Source organism: Crocodylus siamensis, chromosome 15, assembly GCF_052110815.1.
Source record: "Crocodylus siamensis isolate JL-2025a chromosome 15, ASM5211081v1, whole genome shotgun sequence".
NCBI classification, from domain to species: Eukaryota; Metazoa; Chordata; order Crocodylia; family Crocodylidae; genus Crocodylus; species Crocodylus siamensis.
This window is the reverse complement of record NC_143409.1, coordinates 20,161,162-20,176,274: the sequence shown is the minus strand read 5'-3', so window position 1 is coordinate 20,176,274 and position 15,113 is coordinate 20,161,162. Positions and strand designations below refer to the sequence as shown.

General features: G+C 41.5%; 1 protein-coding gene across 1 annotated transcript in view; it reads right to left on the bottom strand.

The window, feature by feature from the left end:
• FBN1 (fibrillin 1) overlaps nucleotides 1-15,113 on the bottom strand; it is a 229,269-nt gene that overhangs the window by 118,093 nt on the left and 96,063 nt on the right. The window contains exons 9-13 of the mRNA XM_090028457.1: nucleotides 14,195-14,320; nucleotides 9,167-9,325; nucleotides 2,991-3,197; nucleotides 1,536-1,676; nucleotides 848-967 (exon numbers count right to left, since the gene is read on the bottom strand). Coding sequence (XP_089884583.1) covers nucleotides 848-967; nucleotides 1,536-1,676; nucleotides 2,991-3,197; nucleotides 9,167-9,325; nucleotides 14,195-14,320 — 753 coding nt within the window. The remainder of the gene's footprint in view (nucleotides 1-847; nucleotides 968-1,535; nucleotides 1,677-2,990; nucleotides 3,198-9,166; nucleotides 9,326-14,194; nucleotides 14,321-15,113) is intronic.

Here is a 15,113-nt window from a genome sequence, read left to right as displayed (position 1 = left end):
AAGGGATTGTGAAAATGGATTGTCATCCTCTTTAGAACAACGTTTTACACATCAGATGACTGTTGTTATGTCCTCCCTTAGACTTTTAACTATTTCCAAATATGGAAAAAGATTGTTATAAAGAGGGAGGATGATCCAATGGGGAAAGGAGAGAGGAAAATGTCTGAATTTGCAACAAAGAGGATTTAGATTGTTGCTCTCAGTTTTTGTTATACACAGGAAATGAAGAACTGCCTGCTAGTAATGAAAAATGCAAGTTACACTTCAGAGACAGGATACACTGTAGAGTGAACATGAATCCTGTTTTTATGGGGACAGTCATTTTAAAACACCTGCCCCAGGAGTCCTGTCAGTTTCTTCAAATGAACATTTTTATCCCATTTTCAGAAAGCTTCCAGCCAGAGCAGTAGGTAAGGTTTTTGAAAATGGGACAAAAGCATTCGTTTGAAGAATCCAATGAGACCCCTGGACCAGGGTCTTGCCTCCACCCTGTCCTCCATTCCCACCTGCCAACACCATCACCAGCACATTTTTTTGAGACTGGAGCTGCAGTGTGCTGAAGAGTGGGGGGGCATTTTAAGATCCCATTCTAAGATTCAAGAAATATGATCACCTTACTGTGATGCCAGGTAGCTTCTGCCAAAATTTGCACATTCTTCTTTACATTTCCAATCTCCTCACTTGCATGACTGTTGGTATTTTGTTTTACCAACTCAATGTTTAAGTAGCTCTGAATTAGTTTGCTTTGAAACTGTTTTTACTCAAGAATTTTTTTTAATTCAAGAACTGTTTTGTATTCCTGGTGTGCACATAGTCATACATCTCTCTATACAATACTGTATTTTACCTCGGCACTCTGTCCTAGTTGGTGTACTCTGATATCCAGCACGACACTGGCATATATACGATCCTTGGGTATTTACACAGTCTCCACTAATACAAGGATTCTTCTCACATTCATCAACATCTGTAAAATAAAGACAGTATATTTTTAGTAAGCCATTGGCTGGCAGATATTTATGCATGAAGAGTTATTTTATTAGTTTATTTTACATGTGCAAAACATATTTTTTTTAAATAAGATGTATTATGCAATACTCAGAAATTAGAAACATTCTTCCTCATCACTGTAACTCTATGTTATGTGGAATTTCATATTTGAAAAGTTCTATACCAATATTGGAGATTAAGTCAGACAGTATTTTCTTAATAAATGAGCAGAGAGAGGTACTTAAATCATGTTAATCTGAAGTCAAATGGATAGTAGGCTAGAGACACACATTATAGACTAACTGAATCAGCAAGATAGAGATGCACCTTGTAGGCTAAATGATCAGAGATCCAGAGATTTGGTTAATCTACAAGGCTCTACCCTGGTTCTTAATAATATTACTTTTTATAGCCATTTTAAACAAAAACCCTATTTCTGATTTTTTGTAGGAAATAAATGGGGATCATTACCTCACATGGGGAGAAAACAAGACAAAACAAATCTATCACTGTCTGACTTACAGAGTACAAGGAAAACCACATACCAATGCATTCCCCTCTAACATCTAGTTGGAATCCCTTATTGCATTCACAGCGGTAGCTCCCAGGAGTTGGAATGCAACGCCCGTTAAGGCAGAGATGTCGGTATAGCTGGCAGTAGTCAGTGAAATTAACTGGCAAGATCACTGAAAAGAAAGAATTAAAAAATCAGATTAGTAGTTTATCATCCTAATTTTCTTTAATGTACAAGTTGTACAGCATTTTGCATTCAAAGCCAACACCTACCTTACATCACTGCATATGGTATAGAATAATTTTTGTAACACTAAGCGTAAGAAAACATTGCCTGGTCTCTGACTGAGGATAGCTGGTAAAGGCTGTCTTTTCATGGTAACAGATGTAATTCTGATTTCCATTCCTCCACGACAATACATTAATAGCTAAAATCTACCAAACCCATGGAGATACATAAAGAAGAAAACAGGCATATGATATGGTATATATGGTAAGGGCCATTACTAAAAGGTTGGCATAAGCCAACGGCTACCACATAGTAAAACAATACTTCACATAGAATGTCTCCGCTTTCATAAGTAGAAATTGGACAGATACTTAGCCCAGACAGTTGTGGTAACTATGTTTTCAGTTGACAAGTGTCTACTGCGAGCTGTGCTGGCACTCTGCAACCTAGCTCAGGTAAGGTACAGAACAGGGTACACAAAGACCCTCTAACAAGTCTGAGCTTGTCCCTTGCTTCAAGGCAACCATTCTTTTCAAGGAACACTTCACCCTGGCTCAGGTTGCCCTGGCCAATGCACTGGCATAGCTGTCTGCCCCTGCCCCATCTAGCTAAGCAGGAGCGGAAGCCACCACCAGGCAGAAGTTGCTCTTTCCCATGAAAGGTTTCCAAAATGAGTAACAGGCACAGGCAAGGAAGGGAATTCCTTGTACTCAGTGCTCCCATGTGCAAATATGCATCACAACTCACAACTGAGCCATAAAATAATAGTGACACTCCTCACTCACCCCTGCCATAAATAGGATTTAGGACTGTATTCTAACTGAGCAGGGATAATGTTATAGATCAGTAGGTCCCAAACTGACCAATTGCTCATCACTAATTTAAAATGATACAACCTTAAGTACCATCAGCAAATTTTTCAGTTCAACCTTAAGTACCACCAGCAAATTTCTGTCATATGAAGTAATTATAATAAATCTGTTAATACATACCACTGACAGGCTGTCTGCGTACCATTGGTGGTACACGTACCACAGTTTGGGAACCGCTGTTGTAGATGACATACAATTGCCACAAGGGGTTTGGTCACAGAAAAAGATGCCATGGCTACCCAAAAAAACCCAGTGTATTTTGTAACTGGGTAAGGTAAAGTCAAGACACTGGCAGTATTGCTGAGCAAACAGCTCCTGAGAATTTAGAGCTTTAAAGTGATACCTGCAGCCTGGTGCAGAAAAAAGCTAACATATTTAACTCTTACCATGTGGAGGTGGAGCCCGGGAGGGAAAAGCAATGTCTGGGCGTGGTAAAATAGGCTGTAGTACACCAGGAAGGACAGGAGGATAAACAGCAGGAGGAACAGGACCAGGAGGGATTACAATAGGAATGGTACCATCAGGATGGGAGGGAGGAAGGTCAGGTCTCCTAGGCACAAGTCCAGTTACTGTGCATAACTTGCGAAACTCCTCTGAAACATGAAAACAAAAGCACCAGCATTTTAGAATGATAAAGCCATTTTGTTGCACACCACATTTCTTTTTAACCCACTGCTTCATGCTGAAAGAGTAAATACCACCCAGCCTCTTCAGAAAGGGAGGCTAAGGGAATGTATTTCGTGACAAAGGACTTCATTCTGCAAATCAACCTCCTAGTCCAAGGCAGAATTTAGTAGATTCAATGACAGAACAGCTACGAAGATAATATGACACTGAAAACCTCCATTTAAAAACCAGGAGGGGGTAGTAGGGAGCCAATCAGGATCTGCTTACTGAGCACTCTTATGAAAAACACTTGCTGAACAAAAGGAGCTTTGCCTGAGTAAGGATTTTTTCTCGTCACCTATACTAAAAAGAAACTAACTGGAGCAGGTAAAATGGAGGACTTCTAGGTTGGGTGAAGGAACACAGAACTTAATGTATTAAACAGTAATTAAAACAACTTGCATTGTTTAATTTAGAGGAGGGAAAGAAGGTCGAGAAGGGACTTTATATAAATATATTCAAGATATGAATATCAGGGTGGGAGAAGAATTATTTAAGTTAAAGAACAATATTAGCATGAGATCAATGGCTACAAACTGACAGTAGTATAACTGAGGGGGAGCAACTGGGACACCAGCTCAGGAAGCTGCCTTTATAGGGGTGGCTGAAGAGCAGCTATTTTCACAGTGTCGGCTGACTGCACTGCCACAAATCAGCATGGGAGCAGCTGGTACTGCCTCCAGCGCGGAGCTGCGCTGCTATGTCTCTGCAAAGCGGTTATGAACAAATTAGAAGTTATTAAAGGAGCGAAGTTTTGAAATATTCTTTCAGACAAAGAACTCTAGATCCTTTAGCTAGCCCAAGTGAACCTAAAGCCTACATAACTTCAGTGATTCACATGACTCCTACCATGACTGGCTCTTCAACTTTCCACCTGTGGCTCTTCAGAAAAAATGGTATTTCTAAGTGCTTATCCTAGATACAGCTTTCCTGCAAGTTCTTGTATTTTTCCATGTTGACTGAACAACCGTTAACTAACATATTATCTCTTTTTTTTTTGAATGGGCGCATGGTTGATAGAGTTCACCAAAGATCATACATGGTACTGTGACTACTGGGTTAACATTGATAGTTCCTGAGCCAGTCCAGGGTAAGTGTCACCTGAGGCTATAAACAGATGTTATCCTTAACTGGGTGACAGACATTGCCCGCTGTCCTGATTTAGGGTCCAACTGCACAATAATCCACCTGGGGAATCCCATGCCTGAGAGTTCCCCTATTTGCACCTGACCAGTCTTGGGGATGAATTTCCAGGGCATACAGGACTAGGCTCCTGAAGCTTGGGTGGCTGGAACGCACACAGCTCTGGGCTGCCTGCACTCTCCCACCGTAAAGCAAACAGACACAATACAAGAGGTATACATTTTTGCAACCTAGTGTCATGGCCACAATTTTGGATATTTGTGGTGCAGCAAAGGGCATGGAAATCATTTTATGGTGAGATAAAGGTGACATCTGTTTCCAGCCTCATGACATAAATGACCAAATTTTGTAATCAGCAAAGAGATTTTGCAGGACATTTCTATATACAATATACTAATATAACTGATTATCACAATTAAAGGCCACTTTTTCAATCCAATAAATCCTGGCCACAAAACATGTGGGTATGAGTGTGTATATGCACACATATGTAGATATACATACACATATGTGCATGGCAGGAATCATGATTGTGGAATTGTGAATTATATCCCATTATTTCTTATTGCCAGTGAAGGAGGAGCCTTGGATTGTGATCACACACCTTCATGGCATGGGGCACCCCCAAAGCCCTGTTAGCTGGTGGGGCTCTCAAGCTCAGGGATGCACATGTCCCCCCCCCCCCCCCCCCCCCCCCCCCCCGCCAGCTAATGGCCTCATAGGAAGCAGCTACAAAGTTACCACACAATTTTGTGGAATAACTTTGTAGCTTCTTCCTCTTTTTTTCCAAGTCATTGTATGAAGGTGTGGCCACACATACACACATGTGCATGTAAAATTTGCACATATGTCAAGCAAGGAAGTATTGTTTCATTCAATTAACTTTCAACTTACAAATTTGAAATTGAATTGTGTGTTACTGAAAATTGAAAACTGAAATGATAAGGTTTTGCTTCAAACTTACAAATGTGAAAGCTTGGGACACAAATGAAGGGATATAATGAAAAAATATGATATTAAGAGATAGCCTTCCTTCCACAGAAGGTTTTGCAAATTATTTTCAGTAACTGCAAATTACAACCAAATATGAAGGATATTGTTAGGTCAATTAAGGTGAATGATTTGGCCCTAGTAGCCTCGTCTCTGCTCTATTATATATACACATAGCACTATTATTTATCAGAGAAGAGGTGTAAAATATAAAATTAAGATTTTATTTTTCTGTCAGAGAAGGACATCTACATTGCAGCCTCTCCCCACTTCCTTACCTAAATATTCAAATCAGCAACTGTAGTCCAAATCTTTAAAAAATACCAAAGTTAAAGTACCTATTATAAAGAATCTGTCTTTGTGAGTTAATCTTTGAAGTTTTTTTGTACTGGATACTATTTTTGCAAAGAATCACTGTTTAGAGAAACCTATTTCTGTGAAAAAAACCTAAGATAGAAAAACTGCATAAATCATCAGACCAATTTCTGAGAGGAAATACTGTATTTTCAAGATCTGGTGTTGTAACTCAAGAGAGTAAAATGTAACCCACGTCTGGTCCAACCTCTATTCATCAAAACAATTCATAGTCCCATGTGTTAGCCATCTACCAATGGTGTCAGTGGACATTCAGGAAGTGTTTCAGTGAAAACTGGACACACTAGGCTAGACATTTGGAATACCAGGTTTAAATTATAGTTTTAATGGTGAATCTTGGCCTTCCATATAAGCATTATTCCTGCGTTATGCAATAAAATATGGTGCACGCCTTTTTTATTACAGCTATAACCTCTGCCTATAATTTCCAGCAATAAACAGCCTATTTTATAGTAACATCTGTGCGAGGGTCTGCTGCCCACATGGAAAAAGGGGCTGCCCAAAGACGTCATGCAACCAATGATACACTTTGTAACACAATAAATTTCCAATTTAAACTTGCAGAGCCCTGGTCATTTACACCACTTACAGCCCTAAAATCCCTAAGGTAGGCACACTTTTTGGACATGTTTAAGAATCATCAAGGAACTAACAATAATAGTTACGATAAGGCTTTGCCTAAACATAAGGCCGCTCATCAGTGGATTCCAAAGCACTTTTAGAAAGGCAAGAGAAATTTATAACTCAAGATGGAGAAAATAAGGCACATGTTCAAGGAAGCATGCTCTGGAGGAGCTAGCACAGGTCTGAGTCTCAGGAAATCCTGAGGTCGGCCTCAGTCTCACACTGTGGCATTAAAAAAATCCCTTTTCTGAATCAGTTTCCTTAGCTGTTAAATGGAAATACGTTGCCAAAAAAGAACAGAGTGGTTGTCACAGGGTCACGCAGGTGCCCTGTTCCTAGGAAGGAATAAGGGCAGCTGCCCATCACAAGGGCAGCTCAGGTGATGGTTGCTGGGGCAACCATGCTGGTCAGGTGACCAGAAGGGGGCAGGGCCGGGCCTTTATAAACAACCCAGGCTGGAGCCTAGTTAGCAGTTCCCGTCTGGCAGCCTGAGGTGCAGGAGCTCTGCAGCAGAGCAGTCGGCGCGGCGCGGCGCGAGCACAAGCACACAAGGGGCTGCACCATGGTAAGGGTGGAGAGAACCCTGACTGGGAGGCCACTGCTAGAGAGTCAAGTGAGCTTGGATCCCATGTTATAGCCAGGAGGCTTGTTGTTGTGTTACAGCTGTTTGGCTTATGGTTCTGTTTTGTTACTGTTACACTGGAGGACTGGGTGAGGCTATAAGGGGACGGAGGCGGCCTCATTTAGGAGCGCCCCAGTAGAGTGGGGGTGCTCCCAGCGCCGGAGTGTGATGCTACATTACGGGGTGTACTACCCCAACCCTGGGGAGGGGCACAGTGCCAGTGAGGGCACCATAGTTGGGATATAAGACCCCAGCCCTGAGAAGGGCAAAGAGGATTTTGGGGCCAGGCATGGCTGAGGCCACCTGAGCCCCACTGGCAAGGAGCACCAATGAGAAGCCCGCAGGGGCTCGTGTTAGGCTCCAAGGGGAGAGCCACATGAAGAGAAGCCCAGGGTGGGTGCTGCTAGAGAGACGAGCCCGGAGAGGGCAAGTCTGTGATTACAGAGAGCCCGGAGAGGGCAGAGAGAAGCCCCAGGAGTGGGCGCGTACTTGAGGGAAGCCCCACAAGAGGGCGGGTACAGAGAGAAGCTCCGGTGAGGGCAAGTATTGAGCAAAGCCTCAGGAGGGGGCGTATACTATTGATAGAAACCCCAGGAGGGGTGCGGACTGGAAAGGATCCCAGAGGGGCTCCACAGTGGTGGGGACTCCAAAGGGTCAAAGGGGCCAGGTAAGGCTCAGGCCGCCTGAGCCCAGCTGGGAAGAGTACTGTCAGTAAGCCCGAGAGGGCTAACAGATAGAGGGGCGCCAGTTGTGTGACAAGCCCAGGGGCGCCGGGCAGGGCGCAGAAAAGAAAAGGACCTGATAACGTCCGGAAGAGCTGCGAGGCTTGGGGCGTGCTAAAGGGGAAGTAGGAGGCACGCATAGCCCATAAGGCTGTGGTGCACCGAGTCACCCCATACAGAACGGGGGATAGTTTCAGCATAACACCGTACAAGAGAATCAAAGGCAGCCTCCCTTCTAGAACCATATACCAACAAGACATGGCGGGCGAGATAAGAGGGTGCTGGATCGCCTAATTGACATGGTAGGGGGCGCTAGAGGGATCACGGCCGCCCCTAGGCCCCACTCCGTGACAGTGGTTTAAAAGTAAGACTCCCCACAGCTTCTTCCTGGCTTGGAAACAGCTATGCTACAGTGCTCTCCTCTGTTGGTTGGTGCAGTGAAAAATCCTCTCCTGTTTAAACTGGTTTGGTCACTGGGAACAGTAATTATCTCAATACAATTCTTAACACTATCTTCCATAATGCTTTGGACATATCAATTCTATATAAATAGCAAGTATTGTGATTGTTGTTGCTATTGTAACAGTGACAGAGCCAAAAACAGAATACAGGTCTTCTGGCCTTAGTGCTCTAAAGACCATGCTAACTCGTTCTTTTGGTAAAACCACAAGAATAATAAACATTCCCATATAGTACTGTGTACTCAGATTCCCATCCCCCACCCCCAGTTTATATTGCAATGGAGAAAGATGCCATCCTGATTCCTTTCCAACCTCTTAACTTTTTACCCAGTTTGAGCTCCCTTCCCACAATCTTCCTTGAGACTCTTGCTCTCTTTCTTTCTTCCAATTACCCAGTAGCACTTCTGCTCACCTTTCCTCTTAAATGCCCTCCACAATATCCCCTTTCTGTTCCTTCTTACCTGGTTCCACAACCCACTTTCAACCATTCATAAGCCCTGCCTGGCTGGGCCCTGTGCAGTTCTGAATTCAAACGTCCTGTTCTTTGAGGCTCTCAGTGCACTGTGAAGCAAATAATCTCAGAGCGCATTTCAGTGACAGTTATGCTCTGCCAGAGGCATTGCATTGTTTCAATGAAAGTATTCTCATGACTGCAGGCCTTTGGAGAGAAAGAGCTAAAAGGAAGGTTAAAGAAGGTGAGACCTGAGGAGAACTGGAAGATCATGCTAAGAGGAAAGGCCTATGAGAGAGGTGTGAAAGAAGAAAACCACACCCCTTGGAGAATTTGGGGAAATGAGCCTCAGTGAGATGAAGTTCAATGTCAGAAGTCTCCTTGCACTAGACATAATCCTTTTTATACAATTTCACCCCAACCTAACCTACAAATGTTAGTCGCAGAACAAATTCATAGAATAGTTAAGTGCTGAACTATTATTCTAAGAGTACAAGCTGATCCATACCGGTAGATCGGATTGGACACATTTCAGGGGCACTGGTTGCTCCAGGAGACCAGCATCGTCCACTGTCACAGCAACACTGCATTTTAGTTAACGCCTGTGGAAGTTGATTGCCACAGCGACCATTTGTCAGAGAAGAGAAGCAGTATCCAGGACGTACATCTGTCAGGAATAATGAAATGTACATGTAACTATCAATCCCATGACATAACTTTGATTATAAAACAAGTATCTGGTGCTCTTAATCTGTTCTCACAGAAAACATACAGGTTTTAATTTGTGCATGATGTTAATGAGTGATGCAGAACAAACAAACAATATATGAAATTTAGTTCATTCAAGGTTCATTACAAATTCAAAACCCAAAGTGACTTTACCAACAAGTCTATGTTGACAAATCTTGCCATTTTTTTTAAAAGTCTCAGGATATTTAGAGTTTTACCTAAACCCCCAGCTCCTAGTCATGTGATCAGATAAAAATTTTGGTGTTCATTAAAAGCTCCTTAATTTCTAGTCCTCGTGCTTGCACAGAAAAGCATGACAAATGTGACCATAAGAACTCAAAAACATCAAATACATGAAAAGATTCCAAAATGTTGTGGTGTTTTAAAATTTCACCATTTTTAAATCAACTCATGATTTTACAAATCACAGAAAAATGGGGCTGAAAGAGGTCACCTAATCTAATTCCCTGCTCAAGGCAGTATCATCTCTGTGTAAACTATCCCAGACAAATGTTTGTCTAACCTGCACTTAATAACTTCCAAGGATGGAGATTTTGGGAGGCCTGACTCATGATTTGTGAATATTTGGGCTTGGCACTCCTTAGATATTCACAAACTTTCAAGCCAAGTTAGGCACAGTTTGGAGTCTTCAAACCTCTCGTAGATTTATAGTTTCACTTCAAAACCAGATGAAGTGCAGTAATTTTAAATTAGACTTGTTTTGAATTTTCAGACATGCTGAAACCTGTAAGCCAAAGCAAAGCTCACACCAGAAACAAACCCTATGGAAACTGGAACAAAAAGGAAAACGTCTAAGGAAACTCTGTGAAGTGAAGACAGACCTTGTAATAAGAGTCCCATGCTGTACTAAAACAATAAATGTATACCAGACAATGAAATAGGGAAGAAAAAAGTGAAAGAAGTTTATTCAACATTTAATAAAACAGACTTCAGTGACCTGACAAAAAATATTGTTGTCCTATAAATGTCAATGCTATTAAAGACAGTATCAAGCTATTGTTGTTTCCACTTTGATTCAAAAGCTATGGATGCATAGTAAGAAACTTCTCATGCTACAGCTCCCACAGCCGTGCATTAATTAATTTTTTTCATTATGTCTATCTTCCTCAGCTGAAGCATGTCATGGCTGAAATGTCATGGACTACAGGGCAAGAAAAAAACAACACAACTCAAATGGGTGTCATCACATTGTTTATGAAGATGTGTTGGCTTCCTATCTAAAGTGAGTTGGATGTGCTGTATAAAGAATCTCCCATACCCAAATGTCATGCACTCGGCTCCAATAATATTTTACAAATATCTCTCATCTTACAGGTGGAAAAGAAAAAAAAAATCTTTTAGAAGTCTGTGATACAATCTGATTTCTGAGCAACTCTTTTGCAATGTCACATGATGTCAAACTTAATGTAACAAGCACAAGTATGATTAGATGCTGCATGATAAACCAGACTGTGTTCGTTTTTAAAGTACAAGAACATTTATTGTCAAAACTTAGAAGAAAAAAGTTGCAGATGTAACCTTACGTCAGCATGAAGCATTCCTTAAAGAAACAGTGTCTCAATTATCTGAGACATGGCAGATTTTTTGTTGCCAGCATCTCTATTATCCAGAGCTTAGCAGATATTCCAAAGGGTATAAAAACCCAAAGAAGATTCTCATCAAGATCTTTACAAAAATAATATGCTAGAAGAGCCTGCAATTGTTCTGCAAAAATAATATTACTGACCCTGCAAGTAACAAGGGCAGCTGGGTCTTTGCCGCAAAATTTTAGAGCCAAAAAAGAAGGCTCGAACAGAAAATCCAACATAATTCAGTTTTTATTTTAAAGAAGAAGCAGAAAAAGATTCAAACTTTTAATTTTTAGTTTTTTAATTGAAAAAAAAAATCAGGATGTTTTGGAAAAGCAAGAATTCTTCAGGAAAATTCCTGTTTCCAATATCACAGCTATTTTTTGTTGAAGATAAGTTTTGCGTGTAAAGTTTAGACAGTGTAGGTGTACAGCAACTGTACATCTCTACATCATATATGTTAGTTAAGTGGGAAGACCAGGGCAGAACGTCTCTTCAATTTTTCAAAGATACAGAGTGCTTGTTTACTCTAATATTATAGCTTTTTAACAATGGAAGGCCCACCTCCTCAGGATTTTTGGATCCATGTCTCCTTAGCTCCAGTCTCAGAAGGGGACATTCTCAGAAGCCACTTCCTAATTTCTAACAGAATAGATGCATTTAGCTACTGCTTTTCACTTGCAGATAGACATATCTAACCTTGATATAATTAGAGTATTTTATGCAGCTTTAGCAAAGACTTTGGTTTCAATCTTGTTCAAATTGCAGGTGGCTGCTCATTTCACCAGACAAGCAAAGTAGGAGGAAGGTAGCCAGGAGCTGGAGCCCCATACATTGGGGCAGGAGCCGCCTGGGACCAGGAGCCCCCACTTCCCCCTGGAGCAGCTCAGCAGGAGGAAGAGATGGATGAGCAGCTGGAGGTGGAGAGAGCTGAGAACCAGGGCTGTGTGAAAAAGCATCGTCTCGTTTCAACTTTCGTTTCAACAGGACAGTGTTTTGTTTTGAGTTTCATTCAATTTCAAAACCACTGTTCCATTTCATTTCATTGAAACTGTCTTGATGTTTCACCCATAGGATATAACAGGGAAGCATGAAACTTTGTCATTTCTTGCCTGATCTGAATAAAACTTGCAGGGATGGTAGCTCCTTCTGAGGCCATGAAGCCTGATGGGTTTCTGGGAAACTGCACCTCAAAGTCTTGAAAGCAAAACTTGTGTCACATGTGCGTATTAAGGCACAGCGAGGTGAAAACTGCAGGGATGGTAGCCCCTGCTGAGGCCATACAGCCCTCCAAGTTTCAAGGAGATGGGTGCAGGGTGTTCTGGGAAACTGCACCTCAGGCTGCTGACAAGGAAAACTCGTGACATGGGTAACTGTGTGCATTTTCCATCCCTCCCCCAGAGCACTGGGATTGGAAGGGACCTCAGGGAAGGATAACAGTCACTGGCCAGCTACACAGTCAATAAGAGCAGTCCTTCCCCATTCTTCCCCCTCCCTCTCCTTAGTTTCTGTTTCCCTGCAGGCAAGCCCAGCTTCAGCATTGAAACTCAAAGCATTTTGAAACTTTCAAAATGTTTCAACTGCCATAATTTCATTCGAGGCTGTTTCAAAGCCTTTTTCATTTTGATTTTGCTGTTTCCGAGCTCGAAACAAGTCGAAACAGCGTCAAAACGAAACAGCCAGTGAAATTTCGCACAGTCCTACTGAGCAGTATCTGGGAAGAGTAGGAACTGCCCCACTGGGAAGCTAAGTGTGCTGGCTGGGATCAAGGAGGTGCGATCAGCAGGCAAGGGGAGAGTGTGGGCAGGACTACGCTATTGGCTGCCCTCGGTTGGAGGGGTGCGCCCCCTGTGAAGCATTGGAGGACTGCACCCCTCCCACCCAGGGGAGGCTGGATCCAGCCCATGAGCTATATTTTGCACACTCCTGCTTTGGATACATTGAATCTTTATGATAGCTGCAGCTTGACACTTTATGTACACTCTTTCAGGTCAGAACAAACACAGTCACTAAACTATTTTAACCTGAAAATACAGGGGTTAAATGACTAGAAGTCTGGGAGCTTAAAGTTCTAATGAGGCTGATGGCTTTAAACAATTTTGATTCCACAATGCTTATAAAAACAAACAGCATAATCCACACTAGGAAAGTGAGACAAATTCAAACTTCTAGCTAATGCTATCTCAAAGGAACGCATGCATCTCATTGCTCATCTCTATAGCAGCGTGTATTGTATTCATAAGGAAAAATCAAAACAATAACTAAACATGCAGCAAGGTCATTAAGGAGCTATTTGGAGCTTTTGGTCTAAAGCAGGCAAAGCAATGACCAGCTGCATTCTGTACACTCTAAATGTCAGCTAACCTACACAACTAAATAACATGCTAGATAATGGAAGAGATACTGTTTAAGGGAAAGCACATCTAAAGATCTACAGCAATATAATGGCAACATTGAAAATGGATCATGTCCCAAGGTAATGTCTTTCCAGATGTCTAGGGAAAAGCAGTTTTTGCAGGAAAAAGAAAAATAACTCTCCTTTGGTATCTGCTTTTTAGAAACTGCTCTTGCTCCATTCCTTGCCAAATGATCTCTTGTAAGAGGTACTAATGGGGGAGAAGGGATTTGTCTTATTCCTTTAGGTTGCTGAGTATATTAACATTGTAAATAAACCAGCTTAAACTAAGGGAATTTATTTTCTATTTAATTTTAAAATAACTATGAATGCTTTTGGGTTGAGGACTGATTAGATAGCAGCATAACAAAAGTAGATCAAACAAATTTTAGGTGGATATAAAAAAAAATATCTGACTTGCCTAGATATACGTGGCTCTCATTCTCATTGCTGGACTTACCAACAATTCCCAAACACCCAGGAGATATGGCACATTGTATTCTTCCAAGAAGTAGTTGGTAAATGTAGGGTGCAGTACTTTGGGAGTCATGACATCAAGGTGTGCCAGTCAGTGAGCTTGTTGTAGCAGTTTTCTGGTACCTTTTCTGGAATTGCAGTGGCAACATTTGGGATACTGCTTTGGGCCGTAATGAAAACACAATGCAAGGCCAGTTTGAAGGTCTATTCACTTGCCACTATCACTTGCCCAGAGGGATTTCAAGCAAGTGCCTATGTCTATGAAATACATTGAGTGTTATGCACTTTAAAGATTTCTACACAACATTCACAGCCACTGCCGTAACAAATAGCATTTCAGACTCACCTATACACCTTAAGCCATCAGGGGCTGTATAAAATCCTGGAGGACATTTGCAAAAGTAACTGCTAACTGTGTTTGAACATTCTCCTCCATCACAGATTCCAGGAATGGTGCTGCATTCATCAATATCTACAATAACAACAGAGGTATGATCAGCGTGAGTACACAGATCTAAGCATCAGAATGTTATCATATAATCATTTCTTATCATATAAGGCCAAATGCTGAGCTAACAACTCCACTTCAGTCAATCACCCTTAACATTTACATTACAGTAGTAATTAGGGGTCCTGAAGGTTCCTTGCATGTTAAGCTTTGCCTTCATCCTAAAACAAATACTTAACATATAAGAAAATGCCACATCTTTCGAATTCCAAAAAGTCAGGGATTTAAATTTGTTAACCTGACACTTGATTTAAAATCGTCTGGAGAACTCAGAGAATAGATAAACCTTAAATCCTCACATTTAAATTCAGTCAGTGCAATAGAGTTAACAATCTAATTTTAAGAAAATTTCAATGGGATCCTCAAGGACTAAAAATGACCAGGAGCTGATTCTCATGCCTCTTAGTAACAACAGCAGCACAGCATCCTGTTAACACCAGGCGTGGACATGAGTTCAGTACTGACTCAAAGGGAAATGTACCATCTCCACCACTTCTTATTGCAACTGGGTTTTTCTTGAAAACCTACCATGCAAGTATTGACTAGGCAGACTGCTCAGTTAAAAAGGGCTTGTAAAGCTAGAGTTCAAAGCAGGATGACAGCAACCAATGAACACCCACCCTCCCGCTTTCCTCTTCATTAAGTGATCTACTTAACTATCACCTCTTTCCTTCACCAGTGCAATATTTGTTTGCAGAAAAGGTAATTATGAGCTACAGATTTCTAAAGATAAGTGGAAGTAAAAGCTATGGCAGAA